This window comes from Dendrobates tinctorius, unplaced genomic scaffold, assembly GCF_039654945.1.
Source record: "Dendrobates tinctorius isolate UK_male_01 unplaced genomic scaffold, ASM3965494v1 ptg000022l, whole genome shotgun sequence".
NCBI lineage: Eukaryota > Metazoa > Chordata > Amphibia > Anura > Dendrobatidae > Dendrobates > Dendrobates tinctorius.
This window is the reverse complement of record NW_027361690.1, coordinates 24,137,079-24,161,743: the sequence shown is the minus strand read 5'-3', so window position 1 is coordinate 24,161,743 and position 24,665 is coordinate 24,137,079. Positions and strand designations below refer to the sequence as shown.

The 24,665-nt window shown below is 47.6% G+C and overlaps 1 protein-coding gene across 1 annotated transcript in view; it reads right to left on the bottom strand.

Moving 5' to 3' along the window:
* The window catches only part of LOC141084018 (transient receptor potential cation channel subfamily M member 7-like), a 311,613-nt gene that overhangs the window by 131,191 nt on the left and 155,757 nt on the right, over window positions 1-24,665 (bottom strand). Inside the window, 1 exon segment of the mRNA XM_073568395.1 lies at window positions 5,270-5,389. Within this exon segment, the coding sequence (XP_073424496.1) occupies window positions 5,270-5,389 (120 nt within the window).

The window sequence follows — 24,665 nt, the reverse complement described above, 5'->3', positions numbered from 1 at the left end:
CCCCCCACTACTGTGTTTTAGGCAGCCCCCAAATTTAATAATCATCATTGTCAGAAGCTCCCTGTCCTCTCCAACAGCTACAGGAACCTTTCCTTGCAACCAGAAAAAATGTAAAACCTGTCCATTTATAATAACTGCTGAGCTGTGTATCTAATCCTATTCTGTGTGATACTGACTGCTGAGCCATGTGTCTAATCCTCTCCTGTGTGATACTGACTGCTGAGCCGTGTATCTAATCCTATCCTGTGTGATACTGGGCTCCCCCTGCAGTCTGTGTCAGAGGGTGGTCTGTGTTGGCACGGTAATAAATTGTGTTATTTCCAGCTTTACAGAAGGACGATAACACCATAGAAATGATAAGAATAATAGGCCAAATTGTTTGGTGAATTGAAACGCGCGGGGTTAAAATTTCACCTCACAACATAGCCTATGACGCTCTCGGGGTCCAGACATGTGACTGTGCAAAATTTTGTGGCTATAGCTGCGACAGTGCACATGCCAATACCGGACATCCACACATTCATACATACTTACACTTTTTCCCCATTATGTACCTAGGGGCAAAATTGTTTGGTGAATTGGAACGCGCGGGGTTAAAATTTCGCCTCACAACATAGCCTATGACGCTCTCGGGGTCCAGATGTGTGACTGTGTAAAATTTTGTGGCTGTAGCTGCAACGGTGCAGATGCCAATCCCGGACATACACACATACATACATACAAACATACACACACACATTGAGCTTTATATATTAGATCATACTTTGTGGTGGATGTGGAGACACCATACTGTGTGGGGGTATCATACTATCTAGAAAGCTATAGGGAGATCATGATGTGGAGTTTCATACTGTGCGTGGAGTTGTGGGGTGATCATATTGTGTGAGAAACTGTGGGGCATTATAATGTGTGTGTGCAGGTGACTGGCGGCTTCATATTGTTTAAGTGGTTATTGTAAGGGCATCATACTGAGTGGACGACTGTAGGGGCATCATACTGTGTGTGAGTCAAAGTGATGGCATCATAGTGTGTAAGAAGGTCACTGTGCCAACATCATATGGTGTGGTGGTCTCATAATGTGTTAGTGGAAACTCTGGGGATATCATAATTAATAGGGATCACAATAGGGGAATCATACTCATAATGACCATGGACACGATAAAGATACCCAGCTCACATCAGGGCTACAAGATCCCAGGTACTTTCAGCTGCACCACATCTAATGTGGTGTACTTAATTATTTGTACTAAATGTCCAACTGGGGGTCTGTATGTGGGGGAGACAGGGAAAAAACTAAGAGCAAGGATGAATTCTCATGGCCACACAATAAGAGAAAAAAGAATGGATCTACCTGTGGAAAACATTTTTGTATTCCCAGTCATAGCATCCTGAACATTAAATTTCTTGTTTTAAAAGGGAACTTCAAATCTCAGGGAGACAGGAAGGTCTGGGAGTATAAATTTATGACAACCTTTAACACACTCAGTGCAGGAATGAATGTGTCACATGGATTTACAGTATGTCTTTTTACATCAATTAAGGAATTGTCATGCTCGCCATGTCCGCCATGTCTGTTTTGCCTCATGACCCTGGAGCGGTGTGCACGCACATCTCATGTCTGCTATCCTGCTTGTTCCCTAGAGCAGTGTGCACACTCACCTCATGTCTGCTGAGCTGCAAGATGCCTGCATTTCTGCTTTGCCTTCTGTGATCTTCTCGTCATGTCTAGAATCCCTGATCATGTGTCTTTCCTAGGATCCTGCGCTGTCTGGTTCTGCAATTATCTTGTCATGTCTGAAACCTTGATCATGTGACATTTCCTAAGATCCTGCACTGTCTGGTTCTGCAATCATCTCGTCATGTCTGAAACCCTGATCATGTGACTGCGCTCTGTGATCCTGGAGCATCTGAACTAGGAAGTTCTCACCTGGTCCTGACCCGGAAGAGGAGGTGCTATGCCCTATATTAGACCGCCCCTTCCTATGCTCAGGGCCTGAGTATTGTGTTGCTTCTCTGCATGGCTGTTTGGTCTGTAGGGTTGCTCCCTCTATTCTGTGCCCTTGCACTCTGCTCTGTTGTGCGTCTCTGCACACGCTCCGTGCTCGTACTCCATCTCTTGTCCCGTGCCTTGTCTTATGTTTGTCCGTTGTGCCATGTTCGTCTTTGTCCTGCTTGGACTTGTAGTCCTCCTGTTATTTTCTGCCTTGCCTGTTTCTGCCATGTCTTGCCTTCGCTATGCTCTGCCTTGTTTCCCCCTTTGGTCTCTGTCTTTGCTTGCTCTGCCTCGCTCTCTCCTATGGTGCTCTGTAGTGCTCACTGGCACACGCACCATAATTCCTTTCTTTCCTTTTGTGCTCTTTTCCATGTCTAGTCCCAAGGCTCTGCCTTGGCCCGGCTCTGGGCTTCGGCCTACGCTCCACTGCTAGACTCTTTCCTTTTATGCTCTCTTGCACGTTTCTAGGCTAGTCCCAAGGTTCTCCCTTGGCCCGGCTCTGGGCTTCGGCCTACGCTCTGCTGCTAGCTCTGTTCTTGCTCTGTTCTTGTTACGTGTCTCTGCCTATGCTTCCGTTCCTGTTTCTGTACTCTGCTTAAGCCCTGCCTTGTTTCTCATCTTGTCTTCCCTTGCTCTGTTTCTTCGTGTGCCCTTTGCATGCACCTGGCCTTCCTAGCCACCTGTTTGTGCCTCAGCCGTGCCCGCCCTAGCCGTGCCCGCCTGCTTGTGCCTCAGCCGTGCTCGTCGGTCAGTGACAGCTGTGTCGCCTACCATGCATCAGTCGGGTTCGCTGGAGTCTTGCCCGTCTGTCAGTGCCGCAGCCCAATCAGCTAGCCAGTGCCCCAGCCGTGCCCTCTGTGCTCCCTTGCACTTCACGCTGTTTCCGCACTGTGCTCTGCGTGCTCTCTAAAGCACGCGCAGGCCCTCCCCGTGCTTCTGTAAAAGTACGCGCAGGCTTTGCCATGTCCCCTGTCGTGCCCTCTGGCACGCACAGGTCCTAACCCGGTCCTTGAACCCTGACCGTGGCGTGCCTCTCTGCACGCGCAGGACTCTGCCTCTCCTGACCCTAGCGTTCCCCTTTGCACGCGCAGGACTCTGTCTAGTATCTTGTGCCTTGGCGTGTCTCTACACACGCACTCTATCTTGTACCTTGTGCCTTGACGTGTCTCTACACACGCACTCTGTCTTGTACCTTGTGCCTTGGCGTGTCTCTACACACGCACTCTTTCTTGTGCCTTGGCGTGTCTCTACACACGCAGCCTGTCTCGTTTTGTGAACCCTGGCGTGTCCCCTAGACACGCACCTTGCCTTGCATCTAGCCTTGAACCCTGTCGTGTCCCCTACACACGCACCTAGCCTTGGACCTTGGCGTGTTCCCTAACAAGCACCATGCCTGGATATCTGACGTGCCTCCTTGCCTGAAACCTGGTTTGCCTGCCGGATGCCCGGAACCTGCCGATCGCTGCCAGAAATCGTAAGCTGGATGACTGCGGCCTGATGTCCGGAGCTGATGTCCGCAGCCTGATGCCTTGATCATGTCGATCGTTGCCAGCGGTCCGGAGTCCGATGCCATTGTGCCTTTACCTGTACCCAGGCGTGCCACCTGGCACGTACCATGCTATGGACCTTGGTGCGCCCACGCATGCACTTTACATGTTTTTCTTGTCCTCACGTTTTTACACTGAATGTGATTCTGAAGTTATCCTAATGAAGATATCTTGCACCTACGTCTTGTCTTGCTTCTTGCTCGTCCTGTTGCCAGACACTCAATAGTGTCCCCTGAGCCGGCCGTCTGGTCCCAGCAGTCGTGGTGGCTCACCCCCATGGTCTTGCCCCTGACACTCCCTGTACAGGGGGTGGGTTCTCACTAGGTCAGCTCGCCCTAGGTGGGTGGGTGCCACGGCCCAGAGGGTCCACTCTAAAAAGGAAGATGGGCTCACCAGAGGCTGGGTCCGTCACAGGAATTTGCTCTTCAGACCTTCTGGGGTCATCACACAACACAGAACCAGACACCAATCAGAGGACAATAAAACATCCAGACTCCTTATCTATGAACTGTTCCAATATTTATGTCTATCCCTCTCCCATAATGATAATTCTTCTTCACGTCATTTGTCTTATCTATTGTGTTATTTCTGTGATGTGTTGTTCATAAATATGTGATTCTTCAGGTGTTGTATTAGTGTTTGCCTGATGAAGAGACTTGAGTAGTCTCGAAAGCTTGCAATTTGTTACCATCTTTCCAGTTAGCCATTAAAAGGTATCAATCACTGAGGACTCTCAGTTCTAAATATTTTTCAACAAATCCCAGTGATTTTGAGATTGTTTTTTCATGCCACATTATACTTTCTGATAATGGTAAATTTAGGTTGATATGTTTTGTGTTTATTTATAAAAAATATCAGAAATTTCTCAAAAATGTAAAAAAATTAACAATTTTCAAACTTTGAATGATTGTCCATTTAATCCAGATAGTCATACCATAGAAAAACATTAATAAATAACATTTCCCACATGTCTGCTTGACATCAGCACCAGTTGTGAAATGTTATTTTATTTTCCTAGCATTTTAGGAAGTTTAAAAATATAACAGCAATTTTTCATTTTTTTCATGGAAATTTACAAAATTTATTTTTTAGGGACCCATCCAGGTTAGAAGTGACTTTAGGGGTCCTATATATTTGAAAACCCGCAAAATTGATACCATTTTGAAAATAGCACCCCTGACATAGTGAAAACTGCTGTCAGGTAGTTTATTAACCCTTCAGGTGCTTTTCAGGAATTAATACAAAATGGCATAACAGAAACAAAAATTTTTACCACCTAAATGTCACTAACTTCTGAACAGGCCACTTTAGCCGGAAGATAAGGCCGTTATTTGGCTGTGAATTGCCATGGCAAACATGAGGACTCCACAATCATAATATCAGGTGCCAATGGGGATAAAGAGGAAGCCCCGCACACTCTTTTAACCATTTATATGATATAGTCATTTTTGACAGCAGCATCTAAGTGGTTAAACAGATATGGACGGTGCCAACACTGATCGTGGCTGATGCAGCAAGTTGTCAGCTACTATATTGTACAGCCGACATCTGCTGGATTGTCACCTATATGGGGATGCTAGCAGGTCAGTAAAAAGACGTATTGGCGGTTATTAAGGGATTAAAACCCCTGGAAATGATGAATCAATGCCATTGACTAAATTTGAGCCATCATAGTTTATCAGTTGTCTGTGGTAGATATCATTGTTCTGCAATACTTTTAGGTACCTACCTTTGCTTTATAGGGCTGCGCTGTTTGAAGAAAGTGATTATGCCTTGTCTTTTCTCTTCTTTGTGTTTTGTCAAAGGTTTCTTTGCTTTGAGAGGCACCGACTGACTTTTGCATACAGTTCTGAAAAATACATTTGAATAATTTGAATATATAAATGAGTAAAAATTAGTACCTGGAAGCTTTATATTATCCTCAGAATAAAAAAAATCCCTTTAACTCTTTTATGAAATATCTTCCTATCAATTTTTTTTAATGTGCTATTATTATATATTTTTATGCATCTGCATGGCTGTAAACAATGGGGATGCAGACACTCTGCTTTGTGTGTGTGTACGTGTTTTATCTGTAATCCTTATTTCCAAGTTTTCTCAACTCGTGTATTGGGAAATCACTGCATAAATCATTACATATGTCAAAATTTGGTCAAAATTGTTGGTACCCTTCTGTTGACACAGGAAAAACCCAACAATGGTCACTGAAATAACTTGAAACTGACAAAAGTAATTTTCAATTTTAATTTACTTAATATCAATTAATGGAAATCAGATATTACTTTTGAATTGTGGTTCAACAGAAGTTTAAAAAAACAAACCAACGAGAATGATCTGGACAAAAATGAAGGTACTCTTAACTTAAAATTTTATTGCACAACCTTTTGAGAACATCAAAATGGCTTGATAAAGACCTATGTATGTTATAAGGTCGAAAAGTTGCTGTCTCTCTGTATTATATAATGTATTAAAAAAAGAAAAATATACTTTTTACTATTGTGGAGGCTGTTGTCGCTCTCTTCACCATTTGGATATTATGGAGGATTGGGATCATCTTCTTTTTGGAATGCTTACAACCACTACCTTCATATCAATTTACTTAGGGTGAGGTGCTGCCCTACACATACTATTTTTCAAGTAATTGTGGTGATTGCAGGTACGCACGATGCAGTGACGAGTCGCGAGACAGTTAGGTGCTTTCTATATTAACGTTTATAAGACGAGAGGGAACTTTCCTCAGTCCCGGCCTGATCACCAAAAGGGGTAACACGGGTTGCCCTCGCTGGGGGTTCTATACAAGCACACACAAACGGGTAGAACACGACTACGTCAGGCAACAGCCGGTCACTATCGGGCTGCGGTATGGCCGACTACGGGTCCTTAATTATAAAGTCAACTTAGCCGTCCAGACGTCCCTCGCCGTTCGGGTTGGTGGTCTTTCGGTGTAGTAGTTGCTGGGCCCAGTTGCTGAGGCGATGACGAAGACTTTGCGTACTCCTGCACGCTGATTACACTGGAGCCCCACAGGTTCCGGCATAGTCCTTGGATGGTTGGGCCACAGCCCCTGGCCTGGGGCAAGCGGCAGCGATGTATGGTGGCGAATGACAGGCCACCAGCGCAGCTAACGGCTGCGACGGGGAGTCCGCGGTCAGCAGAGGCCCGGCCTCTGCTGCGGGACAGTGGTGGCCGACGGCGGCACCGCAATTGCCGCGGCCACTGGTGAGAACAGGGAGGCTGCAGGTGGTGGGGAACAGGCCGCAGCCGCGAGCTGGAGAGAGACTGCAGTGGCTGCGGGTGACCGCGGGCAGGCCGCAGACGCGGGCTGGAAGAAGGCGGCGGCGGCCGCTGGTCGACGCGGGGCAGCGGTTCTCGGACGGTCGTCTCGGCGCCATCCCACTGATGTCCAGGGGAAGTATCCCTCCTGTCTCTGGCCTCCTTTCTGGCTCTGGTGAGTCGCTCTGGCTCTCAGTCGCTCCCACGATCTCCTGCTCCTTCTGTGTCGTTCTGCTGACTCATCGTCCCGGGAATTCCCCTCCTCCTTTATACTGGTCCCTCCCCCAGCCCATCTGTCTGTCACAACGGTCTGTCCCCCGGAAACAGTTTCCCCCGGAACCCAGGTGACGGTCCTCTTGGTTCCGACCCTCTCTCCCACACTCCCCCACCCTGTATGCTCAACAGTCCTCGGGCGAGGGCTTTAGTAGACTCGAGTTAGTCTTTGGAGATGACAGTTCTTGTAGCCATACGAACTGATCCTGTTCGTAACGTTCAGGGGGTTTGCCAGCTGTTGCCCGCTCGGAGCGTCTAAGTTCGACCGGGGTGGAACTTTCTGGGGTGGTGGATGGTGGTGGGTTGGCTGATTCTGGCAGGCTAAATGGGTCCGCTGCAATGTCATTACTTGGAGAGCCCGTGGATGTGGCTTGGAAGTCCTCTTCGTCATCCAGGTCCCAGACCGTTGACGGGGGGGTCGGGGACCTGAGTGATCGGCTCGGATCACATGGGATCAGTGGATGCACAGGGGCGCAAAATATTTCGGTGCACAGTATGAGTGAGAGGTGCACCGCCTCTTTCCGATTGTATTTCATAGACAGGCCCGTCGGGGCTTATCCAGCGCAACACTCGGTATGGGTTCTCCTCCCACCGTGGTTCTAACTTGTTTGGGGGGCGTTGATCTAGTACGAGTACCCGATCCCCAACCTGGAAGTCAATTGGTGGGGGCAGCACTCCCCCCGGGTGTTCTAGATCCTGGAGCTTTGTATGGATGATTCGGTGGGGGGTCTGCAGCCGGTGCCGGTGGTTTCGGACCCACGAGGATACTCCGGTCCAGGGTAGAGGTTCCTCTGGGTTTAACTCCACTTCCGTGATTTCTTTGCCTTCCCATCCAAACAGCAATGAGTAGGGGGTGTAGCCAGTCATCCGGTGCACTCGGTTATTATATACCCACACCAGCTCAGGGATGTATTCAGGCCAGCGGGCCATTCAGTCACTCTCCAGGGTACGCAGCATTTGGATTAGTGTCCGATTGAATCATTCGCAGGCTCCGTTTCCCTGCGGGTGGTATGGGGTAGTCCCAGACTTATCGATACCGTAGAGATTATGTAGTTCTTCCATGACTCTTCCTAGGAAGCACGCTCCTTGGTCCGAATGTATTCATTGCAGGAAGCCGTACACTTAGATAAAGTTTTTACAAATCGCATAGGCGGCTGACTCTGCTGTCTGGACTCAAGTGGGGGTGACCACGGCGAACTTGGTGAAATGGTCCACCATAACGAGACCATGTTCATACCCTTGATAGGCAGGAGCTATGGTCAGATAGTCCACCGTAAGAAGCTCCAGAGGGGCTGATGTTACAATAGTTTGCACCGGGGCTCGTTGCGCGGGGGGTTTAGCGAGCTCGCACGGGCGGCAGGTTCGACAAACTTCTTCTACAGCAGCGTGCAAGCGTGGGTGGTACGCTATCTGCTGCAAACATTGTAAAGTCTTTTGAGCACCAAAATGAGCCCCCTTCTCATGGGCTTCCCGGGCCAGTTGGTTGAGATGGGCTCCAGGCACGATCACCTGCCATATCGTAGCTGACGTGGTTCGTGACATGGCTTTTCGATATAAAAGTCCCTTTTTGATGATTAGTTTTTCCACTGGTGCAACATCAGCAACATATCTTGGGTCAAAGTCTGGGCAATTTACCGGTGGCCACCCATCGGCGTAGGAGTCCAACTTCTGTATCTTCCTGTTGCTGCTGAATCCATTTGTCGTGGGGCTGTTCCAGCATCCCTCCTAGGAGTCCCGGATGAGGCGCTTCTTGCATGTTGACTGTAAGCGCGGCAGTGGTGAGGGCAAACGGCGTCTCATCTGCTTCTAATTCATCATCTTGACTTCTTCCTGGGGTGGTGTGTCAGATTCTGGAGAGCGCGTCGGCGTGCACGTTTTCAGCTTCCCGTTTGTAGATGATCTTATAATTGAATTTGGCCATCCAAGCCACCCACCGCTGCTCCAGGGCCCCCAGTTTGGCATTCTCCAAATAAGCTAACAGGTTGTTATCGGTCCGCACTACTACTTCGGAGCCCGCCAGGTACTCTGCGAATTGCTCCGTCATTGCCCACACTACTGCGAGGAGCTCGAGCTTAAAGGAGCTGTAATTGTCCAGGTTGCATTCTGAGTCGTGCAGCGACCGGCTACCGTAGGCTATCACTTTCTCCCGGCCGTCCTGCACCTGTGACAGCACAGCTCCTAATCCCTGGAGGTTCCCGTCGGTATGCAGAATGAACGGTTGCGAGAAATCCGCATATGCCAATACCGGGGCGTCCAAGAGAGCAGCTTTGAGATCTTGAAACGCATCCTCTTGCGGTTGCTGCCACTGGATCTTCCGTCCATTCGCCCCGGCGGGAGCCCCCTTCAGCAGGTCTTGCAGAGCTCGAGCTCGGAGTGCAAAATTCTTCACGAACCGATGGTAGTAGCCGGCCAACCCCAAGAACGCCCGCACGTCCTTCACCGTCTCGGGGGTAGGCCACCCCTGGATGGCAGCGACGTTTTCCAGGGATGGTCGGACCCCCTCTGCCGAGACGGTGTGCCCCAGGTATTCAATCTGGGTGCGGAACAGGTGGCATTTCTGGGGCTTTACCTTTAACCCGTACTTCTGCAGCCGGCCTAGCACCTGCCCAACGGCTTCAGGTGGTCCTCGAACGTGGCGGAATAGATGATAATATCGTCCAGGTATATCAACATGGCTTAAAAGTTGAGGTCTCCTAGACACCGCTCCATCAACCGCTGAAAAGTTCCCAGGGCGTTGGCCAGCCCAAACGGCATCCGATTGAACTCGAACAGTCCCATGGGAAGGATGAATGCCGTCTTGGCCCTGTCTTCCTCTGACATCGGCACTTGCCAGTACCCACTGGCCAGGTCAAGGGTTGAAAAGTTCATTGCGTTCCCCAGGGCGGACAGACTCTTCTATGCGGGGCAGTGGATACGAATCCTTGATAGTGCAGGCATTCAACTTCCGATAATCCATGCAAAAACGCAAAGTGCCATCTTTTTTCCGAACCAGGACAATAGGGGCCGCCCAAGGGCTTTGGCTTTCTCGTATGACCCCCTTCCGGAGCATTTGGGATAACAGAGTTTTCACTTCCTGGTATAGCTGCGGTGGTATTTGCCGATATCACTCCGGATGGGGGTCACTCCTGCCGTGGGAATCCCATGTGTGATGGCCGTGGTACATCCGAAGTCGTCCTCATGGCTGGCGAAGACACTGTAAAATTGTCCAAGAAGTGTCTCTACTTGGAGAAGCTGGGCTGGCGTTAGGCCGGAAAGTTCAGCCCGCATTCTCTCCAGGATGACTTGACCTTTCTCCTGGGTCGAGGATACGGCAGTCTGTTGGGTTCGTACCGTTACTGCCCAAGGATCTTCGGGCTGCACCTTTAACTGGACTGCGGGGTCCGGCAGCATCTCCACCAAAGGCCTCATTTGTTTGGCCATTTCGGCCCGGGGCTTCAGGGCGATATCTTGGTCTTCCTGGTTGACACAATGCACCAGGACGGTCCCCTCCCGCACCACGGCCAGGGAGCGGGCTACCAGTATGCCAGGGTGCAGGCGCTCCGAGTAACATGGTTCCACCTGCACCTCCACGCCCTCCAATGGCATCGGGGCACTGATCGGCAGTTATCACCGTCTGCCCTGGAGGAAGCATGAGCGGGAGGGCCGCCGGCGCGATGACCTTGCCCAGCGCCTCACCCTCCTGGCACTCCTGGAGCACTCGTGCCTCCCGCACCAACTGCTGGAAGACCTGCCCTTGGGCCGTGCGAGAACCCCAGTGGCTCAGAGTCTCTTGTGTAGGTTCATTGAGGAGGAGGTTGCCAAACTCTCGTAGTATGTGCATACCCAGAATAACCGGATGTTTGCTGTTTGTGTCTCCCTGGGTCAGGACCACTCCCCGGCGGCCGAGTGATTTGCCGCTTATCGAAATCTGCATCCAGGCTACTCCGACGATAGGAACTGGTAGCTGGTTGGTGGCTACCAACTTAATCACTGTCCCCCACTGAGGTCTCACTGCTTCGGGAAAATGCTGCCGAAAATAAGTCTCCGGCATGGTCATAACCTGCGATCCCGTGTCCACTAGGCATCGCACGGCACGACCCTCGATCTCTGCCCATACCACTGGGCACCGCGCGACCAGGTCTTTGTGACTTCCTCCACCCTGTGTGATGGGCTCAACCTCCGGGCGGCATCTCCACGGCTCAGGGTCCTCTGCTCTTCTTGACCAGCGGGGCGAGTTTCCCCTGGAATGTGGGCACTCTTGGGCGGAGCGTCCCAATTCTCCACAATCGTAACCGGCGAATGGCCGTGGGGACAGACTTGGGTGGGGGCCGCGATGGTTCATGCCCCCTTTACCCCTCTACCTGGCCGACTCCTTGTGGCCGCTTTCTTGGCTTCGGCCAGTTCACCTTTAATACTCTGTATCTCTTGCTTCACCTCTTGTACCCAGTGGGGTTCGCTCAGGGTGCTTACGGATGCTTCGATACTCCGAGCCATCCCCACGGGGACCGTCACCGCTTGCTCCTGTTCCCGAACCCATGCCTCCTTCCCTATCTCTGAAAAGGTCAGATGTGGGTCCCCTCGCACCCGCTCTCGCAAAGCCTGTCTTGTCAAGGTGTCTCGTAACCTGGTCACTAACAGGTCACGTAATGTTACGCCCACGGTCCCCACGCCGACTCCATCCTTCCTTTCAATGGCTAAAAACAGTTCCTGCAAAACATTCATATACTCGGTCACTGTTTCCCCCTCTTTCTGCATGCGTCCAAACATCTGGGTTCTCAGTTCCCCCACATCGGTCAGGTCCCCATAGGTCTCTTCTAAGATCTGTAACACCCTGACAAAGGTGTTTTGCTGCCCCCGGGGTCTCAACATTACGGTGTCCCGGGCTTCCCAGTCCAACACCATCAGGGCCACTTCTGCCTCTAAGTGAGGGGTAAGCGGATGCATCCTGAATAACCCACGCATTCGCTCCGTCCAATTCCACAGCATAGTATTGCTGCCAGAGAACCTGGGTAGATTGCTTAGCATAGCCCCCACAGAAATGCTGGGCCGGGGACCCCCGTTGTCCGAGCTCGGAGACTGCATCCTGCCGACTACGCCAAATGTGGTGATTGCAGGTACACAGGATGCAGTGACGAGTCGCGAGACAGTTAGGTGCTTTCTATATTAACGTTTATAAGACCAGAGGGAACTTTCCTCAGTCCCGGCCTGATCACCAAAAGGGGTAACACGGGTTGCCCTCGCAGGGGGTTCTATACAAGCACACACAAAAGGGTAGAACACGACTACTTCCGGCAACAGCCGGTCACTATCGGGCCGCGGTATGGCCGACTACGGGTCCAATTATAAAGTCAACTTAGCCATCCAGATGTCCCTCGACGTTCGGGTTGGTGGACTTTCGGCGTAGTAGTTGCTGGGCACAGTTGCAGAGGCGATGACGAAGACTTTGTGGACTCCGGCGCGCTGATGACACTGGAGCCCCACAGTCTCCGGCATAGTCCTTGGATGGTTGGGCCACAGCCCCTGGCCTGGGGCAAGTGGCAGCGATGTATGGTGGTGAATGACAGGCCACCAGCGCAGTTAACGGCTGTGACGGGGAGTCCGCGGTCAGCAGAGGCCCGGCCCCTGCTGCGAACCGGAGCGGGACAGTGGTGGCCGGCGGCACCGCACTTGCCTGAGAACAGGGCGGCTGCAGGTGGTGGGGAACAGGCCACAGCCGCGAGCTGGAGCGAGACCGCAGCGGCCGCGGGTGACCGCGGGTTGGCCGCAGCCATGGGCTGAGTGGAGGCGGCAGCAGCCGTGGGTTTAACTGGGGCCACAGTGGCCGCGGGTTGGAGCAGGGCGGCAATGGCCGTGAATGACCGTGGGCAGGCAGCAGCCGCAGGCTGGAAGAAGGCGGCGGCGGCTGCTGGTCGACGTGGGGCAGCGGTTCTCGGACGGTCGTCTCGGCGCCATCCCACTGATGTCCAGGGGAGGTATCCCTCCTGTCTCTGGCCTCCTTTCTGGCTCAGGTGAGTCGCTCTGGCTCTCAGTCGCTCCCACGATCTCCTGCTCCTTCTGTGTCGTTCTGCTGACTCATCGTCCCGGGAATTCCCCTCCTCCTTTATACTGGTCCCTCCCCCAGCCCATCTGTCTGTCACAACGGTTCGTCCCCGAACTCTGTCCCCCGGAAACAGTTCCCCCGGAACCCAGGTGACTGTCCCCTTGGTTCCGACACGGACACTCGACAGGGACCCTCTCTCCCACATAACTTCAGTGACCATTGAAACCGTGCCAGCGCGGCACCCGTGGCTGAAATCTGAACACTACCAGTAGTAATAAAGTTAACTTCCTCCCAGCAGCAGAAGTCTAAATCCTGATGACCCAGAGGCCAGGGGGGTAGTCGTGGCAGCAGGTGGCAATACTTTCACATCCTGGCCCTCCGCTCTATTAACACACAGTAGTTCTCTCACTTGAAAGTCAAGGTCCATCTCACAAGGTTGGGAGTCCTTTTCCTTTAACACCACACAATGACAGTCAGAGTCCAGGTTCAACTTCAACAAAATAAGTTTACTCAGCTCGTCCAGTTTAGTCACAGAAACAGTACAAGATTCTTCACAGAATATCACCATTCCGTTCCCTGCACTGTCCCTCACTCCTCCAGAAATATCCACCGGATCCACCGCTCCCGCAGCTTCCTTACTGGCCAGACTAACCTGCTTCAGGGGTTCCACACCCGCTTCCCTTTCCGAAGGTGAAGTCGAGAAATGGCTCTTCTATTCCTTACCAGGCCCTAGGCCTCGGACGTTTAGGGTTGTTCCCACGAAGTTAGCTGCTACCATCTTTAGGCTGCCAAGATATTCCTCTACCATGTGTGACTGTCAGCTCTAGGCCCTGGACTGCTGGGCTCCTCAGCTTAAACTTTAACCCTGGACACCACTGTCCTGCCCTGGCTTCCCACTCACACTTCTTCTCCAGACTCCTTCTCCACATTGACTCAATCCCAGGAAGCTCCCCAAACTAACCTCAGTTGGCTCCTGCTAACTAGATAATTCCTATTGGTTTAACCTGCTGCTATCTTACTCTATCGTGCTCCCCTAGTGGGCTAAATCCTACACTTTTCCCTATATCTATTCAGCACAAGAATATATATATATATATACACACACAAGGTATTAGACAACATGGCAATATTACAAGACATATACAATATACCAGCTTCTCAGGGACGTACGCAAGGAGTGTGGGACATAAACTAGCCTCCATACCCCCTTACACATTTCCCTCCACCACACCACATATTTGAGGTTAATAACATTTTTCATATGACAGGATCCGTTTAAAGAGAATCTGTCAGCAGGATTTTATACCTAAAGCAATTTACAGTACATGCATATGTAGCTCTTTTAAAGACAAGTCAAGCAATACCTTTACATGGAGAGTACATACCTCCATTATTCTGAAATCAGCGTCATTTCAATTGATATGCAAATGAGGTTGATGAGCTATTGTAGATTTGAAGCCTTTGTCACTCCAGCTCTATTCCCTGCCAGCACCACCTCCTCCTGCTTGACTGACAGCCTGTATGCTGTGTGACTGCAGGCAAAGAAGCTATCAGTCAAGCAGGAAGAGGCAGTACTGTGCAGAGAATAAATGTGAATAACTAATCTTGGAAAAAGCTACATGAACATATAATTAGTTTGTGGTGTGAAATACTGCTAACAGATTCCCTTTAACCCCTTTCTGCCAACTGACGTACTATATCGTCCATGTGACCTGGCAGAATTTGACCATGGATGGTATAGTACGTCATAGTGATCGGCCACGCACACAGGTGGTGTGCGGCCGATCGCGGCCAGGTGTCAGCTGATTCTCACAGCTGACACCCAGCACTAGGTGCCAGGAGCGGTCACAGACCACTCCCGGCACATTAACCCCGGAAATGCTGTGTTCGAACAGGATCGCAGCATTCCGGGAGCAGGCAGAGGGCTGACAGCCCCTCTGCCTTTGGATCGGAGACCGCGATCGCTGCCATGGTAACCCGATGTCGACATCTGGGTTACAAGAGCTAAGAAACTTCCTGCCATGCACAGTGCATGTCAGGAAGTCTCTCAAGTCAGTGTGCACTGAGTGCAGCGCTGACCGCTTCTATAGCATGAAGATGCTGCTTAATCTGCATGCCATAGAAGTGATCAACCTTCAAAAAATAATTGTCCTATTGTGGGACAAAATGTAAAAGTTAGAATGAAGTTAAAAAAAATAAAATAAAATAATTGTAAAAATATTAAAAAAAAATAATAATAATAAAATAATCAATATTTTTTTCTATCACTGAATAAATATTTGAATGAAAAAAAAAAATCTAAACAATAAAAGTACACATATTTGGTATCGCTGCATCCATAATGACCCGACCTATAAAACTGTCCCACTAGTTAAGCCCTTTAATGAACCCCATATAAAAAGGCAAAAAAATGCTTTATCATCATACCGCCGAACAAAAAGTGGAATAACACACTATCAGACAGATATAAATAAACATGGTACCGCTAAAATCATCATCTTGTCCCGCAAAAAACAAGCTGCCATACAGCGTCATCAGCGAAAAAATAAAGAAGTTATAGCTGTCAGAATAAAGTGATGCAAAAACAATTATTTTTTCTATAAAATAGTTTTTATTATATAAAAGCGCCAAAACATAAAAAAAAATCACATATCAGAAGAGAGAGAAATAGGGTCCCTTGTTCCCCAATCACCCCTCGGTACCTCCGTTGTCCCTGCAGGCCCCCCTGAAGTTCTCGGGGCTGCCGGCTTCTTCTGGAAGAAAATGGTGGGCACATGCGCAGTGCACCCGCCGAGATCTGCCAGACGGCACTCAGCAACATTAGGAGATTGGGGCTAAAGTTAGGGTTAGGTTTTGGGCTAAAGTTAGGGTTAGAATTGGGGCTAAAGTTAGGGTTAGGGTTTGGATTACGGTTACGGTTGGGATTAGGGTTAGGGTTGGGATTAGGGTTAGGGGTGTGTAAGGGTTAGGTTTGTGGTTAGGGATATGGTTGGGATTATGGCTAGGGGTGTGTTGGGGCTAGGGTTGTAGTTAGAATTGAGGGGTTTCCACTGTTTAGGCACATCAGGGGCTCTCCAAACGCAACATGGCATCCGATCTCAATTCCAGCCAATTCTGCATTGAAAAAGTCAAACTTTGCTCCTTCCCTTCGGAGCTCTGCTGTGCACCCAAACAGTGATTTACCCCACATATGGGGTATTGGCGTACTCAGGACAAATTGGACAACAACTATTGGGGTCCAATTTCTTCTGTTACCCTTGTGAAAATAAAAAATTTGGGGCAAAAATATCATGTTTGTGAAAAAATATGATTTTTTATTTTTTACGGCTCTATGTTATAAACTTCTGTGAAGCACTTAGGGGTTCAAAGCGCTCACCATACATCTAGATAAGTTCATGAGTGGGTCTAGTTTCCAAAATGGTGTCAATTGTGGGGGGTTTCTACCGTTTAGGCACATCAGGGGCTCTCCAAATGCAACATGGTGTCCGATCTTAATTCCAGCCAATTTTGTGTTGAAAAAGTAAAATGGGGCTCCTTTCCTTCCAAGCTCTGCCATGCGCCCAAACAATGGTTTACCCCCACATATGGGGTATCAGCATACTCAGGACAAATTGTACAACAACGTTTGGTGCCCAATTTCTCCTGTTACCCTTGGGAAAATAAAAAATTGGGGGTGAAAAGATCATTTTGTGAAAAAATATGATTTTTTATTTTTACAGCTCTACGTTATAAACTTCTGTGAAGCACTTGCGGATTCAAAGTGCTCACCACACATCTAGATAAGTTCCTTAGGAGGTCTAGTTTCCAAAATGGTGTCACTTATGGGGGCTTTCCACTGTTTAGGCACATCAGGGGCTCTCCAAATGCGACCTGGCGCCCGATCTTAATTCCAACCAATTTTGCATTGAAAAGTCAAATGGCGCTCCTTCCCTTCCGAGCTCTGCCATATGCCCAAACAGAGGTTTTACAACTTTTGTGGTCCAATTTCTCCTGTTACCCTTGGTAAAATAAAAAAAATTGGATCTGAAATACATTTTTTGTGAAAAAAAGTTAAATGTTCATTTTTTTAAACATTCCACAAATTCCTGTGAAGCACCTGAAGGGTTAATAAACTTCTTGAATGTGGTTTTGAGCACCTTCAGCGGTGCAGTTTTTAGAAAGTTGTCACTTTTTGGTATTTTCTATCATATAGACCCCTCAAAGTGACTTCAAATGTGATGTGATCCCTAAAAAAAAAGGTGTTGTAAAAATGAGAAATCGCTGGCCAACTGTTAACCCTTATAACTTCCTAACAAAAAAAATTTGGTTCCAAAATTGTGTTGATGTAAAGTAAACATGTGGGAAATGTTACTTATTAAGTATTTTATGTGGCATAAGAGTATAAAAATTCAAAGTTGGAAAATTGCGAAATTGTTGTCAAATGTCCGTTTTTTTTTTCACAAATAAACGCAAGTCATATCGAAGAAATTTTACCACTATCATGAAGTACAGTATGTCACAAGAAAATAATGTCAGAATCACCAGGATCCATGGAAGCGTTCCAGAGTTATTACATCAACCTCAGTGGTCAGAACTGTAAAAATTGGCCTGGTCATTAACATGCAAACCTCCCTTTGGGGTAAAGTAGTTAATCCATTAAGTGTCACATCATTTTATTTCCATGTTCTTTAAAACCATTGACATAATTGTGAGCAAATTATAGTGATACACTGTAGCCAGCGGCGTAACCACTGTGAGAGAGGGGACCGGCCGATGCCAGTGCCTATTACAGCTGGAGATGCCTCTCTTATATCACTGTTTTATTATGTAGGTTCTGTGACAAAATTGTAATACTTATTCCTGTTTAGTGACATCAGTTTTTGCATCTTCGGTGTAAAGGTGTTCACTAGAGATGAGCGAAAAATGCTCATATCCTCATTACTCAAACCGAGCAATCCCTAATGCTCAGATGCTCATTACGAATATAATGGGAGTCAATGGGAAAGCCGAACATTTTTTCCGGCAGACCCTACAAAGAGGTCTGGTGGGCAGTGAAAATGTTGAAATTGCTGGAAAAAGTACTGAATGGAAGAAAAACAGCATGAGAAAGTCACCTGGAAGTATCTCTGAATCCCAGATCACTGTTGAGAACAATGGTGTCACACTTCTACTCCACTTTAAAGACTGACAAAAAAACATTCAAAATCGACAAGAAATTGGCATTTACACGAAAAGAAAGTTAAGAAACATTCTTTCCTGTATGACTTTTTTGTAAGACAACATTTAAAATGGATTTTAAAAAAACTAACTTAAGTAAACCAAAATCGACATTTTTAGTAAAAAATTGAAAATAATTTATGAAGGAAGCAAGAACTGCCAAAAAAGTGATATAAGAGGGACTCGGATACACCCTTTCACTATCCATTTTTGGATTCGTGGCAGCTCTGGTTCCACTATATTTTAAATGTAGATTTTTTTCCTTTCAGGTCAGCAGGGGTTAATGTCAGTTTTTCTTTGCTGGCAGCTTGTTGCAGCTGCAAAATTGCTTGGTCAGCTGATGTAGGTGGTGACCACTCCCACCATTCTTTAAATAGTCACCTGATGCATCAGCTGACTGTTGGTGATAGAGCAATTCTATGCAGACCAGCCCTGGAGTGTGCAGCTCTCTGGTGTTAGCCCTGTATCAGCTACTTCTGGAGTTCGGGGTCCTGCTTTCGTGTCCTCTGCAGTGTGGAGCTTGGCAGTGGTGTCTGGAGTTAAGCTTTTTGTTGTTACCTTGTCTTTCCCGTACTTGTCACTACCCCCTGTATTTGTACCATCAGCAGTGGTGAAGCTAGCGCCCTTGCCGGCCAGTGCATTAGCCAGGGCAGTGTGAGGTGACAGCGAGAGATGAGGTTCATGATGGCGGCGGAAGGATCTGCTTAGGGAGTTAGGGGAGTGTGGGAACAGGCTCAGGCTGGAGCTCAGGAGGTTTCCCATGCCTCATTTCCTATTGTTTGGACCTTCCTTCTCCTTTTTCTATCCCCGTTGTTGGTGTTCGTTGTGTCATCTGTTGGACTTAACTGAGTCTGCTCATGACACACCCTATATTAGAAATAAAGGAGGACATCATACACATTCTGTTCAAATTGTCATGTAGTGGTACGCCTAGATTCATAAAGGCTATTGTCAGGAACACCGCACTGAACTTGCTCACTGAGCCAGCGCGCGTGTCCTGAGTAAAACAAACTGTGCTCAGAGATACCTGTGGAGCGGGCAGCAGCAGAGAAGGTGCATACTTCAGAACAGCAGGACCTGAAGCACGTGACTGCTGGGGGCATGGCCTAAACCTCAGAGAGCTAGGAGCTGCAGAAAAACTCCTAGCAGGGTAACTACGGGACAAAGTTACCAAGGACCATAGACAGGAACAAAAACAGATCAAGTCGGGGTCAAAGCACGAGCTAGCATGACAAAACCAGAGGATTAGACAGGAAGGATAGTCAGGACGTAGCCAATGAGTCATACACGGAGATAGCTGCAAAGTACAAGAGGGGCGAGCAGAGAGTAGTCAGGTCACAGGCAATGAGTCATACACAGAGAGGGTAGCGCAGTACTGAATCAGCAGGCAAACTCATAATGGGGAACAGAACCGGGTCAGAACCATATAAGCAAGCTATACAACGAACAGGCACAGGCACACAGGGGTCAACACACTCGGCCAAAGGCAAAAGTATAACTGATGGGGATGGGAGTTTCTCAGGGGTATAAGAAGCTCTCCCTGAACCAAAGAGAGGCCACAATAATTAACCCCAGGCGTGCAGGTCAAAGCCTGCACTGGGCTCCAGACATTAACCCCTGATGTGCAGGTCAAAACCTGCACTGGGATCATGACAGCTATGCACTAAATGTAATGCCTTCCAAAAATTACAAACAGTGTCATCCATACATCCTTGAAGGCAGCAACTGTAGTGCCTCATTCAAATATTATGATCAAAGTATAGTTGATGTATGTACTCCTACACTCATGAAGGCTTTACACAAAGAGCAAAGCCATGGAAAAATTAGAAGTAGGGTCATCCAGCCATCCATGCCTCTGGAAGGCAACAACTGGCAGACCTCTTTCAAACACTGAATATTAAAAAAATCTTTGTGCTGCTGTCATTTGGTGTTGTTGAAAAGTTGATACAAATCCAAGCTTTGTTAATTATTGTCACATTGAGCCTGTCAGCACTTTTTGTTCAAAGGCGAAAGCAACTGTCTGTTTTGACCTCTCTAGCGGCATTTAAATCCACTCAGACAAGACAGTAGCGGCAATGCAGCACAACACCTCAAAGGCATAGATGGACAGCTCATGCCAGGTGCCATCTTTGAGACCCAATAGCTGAAGGTTGCAGAGGAATTAGGGATTATGCTGTTTTTGTCAGCTGGGTATTGCTTGACTATCTTTGAAATATGTTCCCGCTTTGTCAAAGATAACTGGTCATCAGGTGCTGGACGCTGGGGTGGTGTTATTAAATTGGCCCAGACCTTTGCCAGTGTACCCCTGACTCTGCTGTACCTGGTGTGTGTCTCCCTCACCTCTTCAACTTGGTTGAAGAAGGAAGCTTGCCCCTTGCCGCTAGTGTTGTCTGATGGGAATTTTTCCAACATATTATCACCAATAGCCTTTTGCTATAGTACCATTTTATTAGACCTCTCCACCTCAGTAAGGAGAGCTGTAAGGTTCTTCTTGCAGCAAGTGTCTAGCAGAGTGAACAACCAGTATTCTTTTTTTGGCCAAGATGAATGTAATGGGAGGGTCACGGGAAAGGCAGCGGTACATAAAGTCTGCCCTATGTTCCAAGGTCCCTACAGCCAACACTTTTCTGTCTCCATCATGATGACTACTCTCCATCTCCTCCTCTATCTCTTCCTCCTTATTCCCCTCCTCAGGCCATCCACGAAGGAGAAACGGGACGAAGCTTGTGTGGATACTAGCCTCTGTTGCTCTCAACCAGCTCCTGTTCTTCCTCTGCCTCTAATTCCATGCCCTCAACTTTACTTTATCCACACTGTGCAGATGAGATGAGGCTGGGATGGGTATTATCTCTCTGTCTCAAGTCTTCCTCAATATCCACCAGGTCCACATGCAAAGCTTCATGTTTAATTGTCAGGAGCGACTGTTTAAGCAGGCACAGAAGCGGGATAATTGCGCTGATGATGATGTTATTGCCGCTTAGCATCTTTGTGGAGTCCTCAAAGTCTTGTAGAACTGCACCAATATCAGACATCCATGGCTGACAATAATAACAATGTGTGTGTTGGAGCTGGTATTCCACAACTGATCTCTGCTGCTCATAATGCCTTGCAAGCTCACCTTGCAGTGTAGAGTTCCAGTGCATAGTGATGTCGCACACCAGTCAGTGAGCTGGCACTTGCTTGCACTGCTGCAGCATGGCGTCACCTGGAGCTGACTTGTGGAAATGGGCGCTGATGTAGCATACCTTTACCAGAAGCTCTGGTAAACATAGGTATGTTTTAAGAAATGGCTAAACTTCAAGGTTGAGCACATGTGCCAAGCATGGTACGTGTGTGAGCTTGCCAAACTTCACAGCTGCCACCAGGTTACGGGAGTTATCACATGTCTGGTTGTAGGTTCAGCGGCGAGAGCCACGGATCTGTCTGGTTTCTTATTCCTTTTAAAAACTCAGCCGAGGTTTGTCTCATAAACAAATTAACTCCAGCAGAGCCTTGTTGCCATGTCGTTGAGGCAGTGCTGCTGAGCTTCAGCTGATGTGGACGACATGCTTTTAAGATAGCACGTTGTAGATGGAGGATAAGGAGGAGCATGAGATGGGAGCAATATCTGGTGTAGGAAGTGGAGGAAACCCTGACAGAAATAGAGCCAGCAATCCTTTGCGTCATGAGCCCATGTGCCGTGCTAGGGTGGGATTCGGCCCCGGGCTGGACAATGTTCACCCAGTGTGCCATCATTCAAATGTAGTGTCCCTGGCCACAAATGCTTGTCCAGCTGTCAATCGTTAAGTGAACAAACCTAGTAACCGCATTGTTAATGACACGGGTGATGTTCCTGGACACATGCTGGTACAAGGCGGGGATGCCACACCGGGAGAAATAGTGGTGGCTGGGGACTGCATACCAAAGGACCAAATTTGTACAGCTCTAGCAGAAAAATTTTGCTTTTTATTTCAAACTAATGAGATTTCACACAAAGCAAGTTCTACAGTATATATAACAACAGTCAATCTTTTGGCCAAAAATATTTTGTGAACTGTACCAGGCAAAGCTGTTTTTAAAAATTTTAATCCACCGTAATTTTATGAAAAGCACATTGAACTGTAACAAGAACTGTACGAGGCCAAGCTGTTTTTAAAAATTTTAATCCACCGTAATTTTACGAAAAGCTTGAACTATAACAAGAATCGAGTTAAAGTGTATGGTTGAATCATTTATTCCATAAAAAGTTTTGGAAGTTTTTTAAATTTAATCCCTTTACCATCCAAGATCATTTGCATGTTAATCAAGGCCAGCTCCAGGTTTTCGTGTGCCCCAGGAGAAAGCATCTCAGTGGGCCCCTTTAACACATACCATGATTCACAGATATGACAGAGAAATATAGGTATAGTACCATGCCAAAGATTTCACTTCTTACATTACATGAGTGATATCTTTTGTAAATTCTACAATAGCTCAGAAAAAGGACAATATAGTCTTCCATGCAGTATTATGGGCACCATATAGTGCTCCATCTAATATATAAAGCTCAAAGTGTGTATGTATGTGTGTATGTATGTGTGTGTGTATGTCCGGGATTGGCATCTGCACCGTCGCAGCTACAGCCACAAAATTTGGCACAGTCATATGTCTGGACCTCGAGAGCGTCCTAGGCTATGTTGTGAGGTGAAATATTAACCCCGCGCATTCCAATGCGTGTTAAGCTCCGCCCCTCATAATGATGTCATAATGCCCCTATCTACATAATGGGGAAACAGTGTGTGCGTATCAAGCACCGCCCCTCATTATGATGTCATAATGGTTGCCATGGCAACGCTGATGTTATCATAGGTTGCAAGCCCCGCCGCTCATTATGATGTCATAATGGTTAACTATGGGATGGAGGATGTGTGATGGGTATATGGGCACTGAACTATGGGATGGACGATATGTATGACGGGTATATGGGCACAGGACTATGGGATGGCGGATATGTATGATGGGTATATGGGCATGGGACTATGGGATGGAGGATATGTATGATGGGTATATGGGCATGGGACTATGAGATGAAGGATGTGTGATGGGTATATGGGCACTCGACTATGGGATGGCGAATATGTATGAATGGTATATGGGCATGGGACTATGGGATGGAGGATGTGTGATGGGTATATGGGCATGGGACTATGGGATGGAGGATGTGTGATGGGTATATGGGCACTCGACTATGGGATGGAGGATATGTATGATGGGTATATGGGCACGGGACTATGGGATGGCGGATATGTATGATGGGTATATGGGCATGGGACTATGGGATGGAGGATAATTATAATTTGCTATAACTAACCACAGTTAGTTACTATGCCCGGGCAGCGCCGGACTCTTCAGCTAGTACAAAATAAAGAGCCCCATATATTTCTCCATACAGTATTAAGGCTCATTCACACGTCAGTATTTGGTCAGTATTTTGCATCAGTGTTTGTATGCCAAAGCCAGGAATGGAACTTACCAAGAAAAAATATAATTGAAAGACTTACTCCTGTTATTTGTTTTGGAGACACTCCTGGTTTTGGCATACAAATACTGATTAAATACTGATCAAAAATACTGATGTGTGAATGAGACCTTATTGCCACCACATAATGTCCCATACAGAATAATGAGCCCTATATATTGCGCCATACAATATTATGGGCACCACTTAGTACTCCATACAGAATAATAAGCCCCATATAATGATCCATACAGTATAATGAGCCACATATATTGCTCTATACAGTTTATTTAGCCCTATATATTGCTTCCTACAGAATAATGGACCCCCATATAATGCTCCACACAGTATAATGAACCCCATATATTACTCCATACAAAATTATGAGCCCTAAATATTGCTCCATATATAATAATAAGCCCCATATACAGTATTGCTCCATACATAATATGATGGGCACCATATAATGCTCCATACATAATGGGCCCCATATAATGCTCCATACAGTATATAATGGTCCCCATATAATGCCCCAGTATATGATGGGTTCCATATAATGATCCAGTATATGCTGGGTCCCATATAATGCTCCTGTATATGATGGGCCCCATAAAATGCTCCATTATATATTTGGCCCCATATACAGTTCCAGTATATGCTGGGCCACATATAATGTTCCAGTATATGATGGGCCCCATAAAATGCTACATATGACAGGCCCCATATAATGCTCCAGTATATGCTGGGCCACATATAATGTTCCAGTATATGATGGGCCCCATAAAATGCTACATATGACGGGCCCCATATAATGCTCCAGTATATGATGGGCCCAATATAATGTTCCAGTATATGATGGGCCCCATATAATGCTACATATGATAGGCC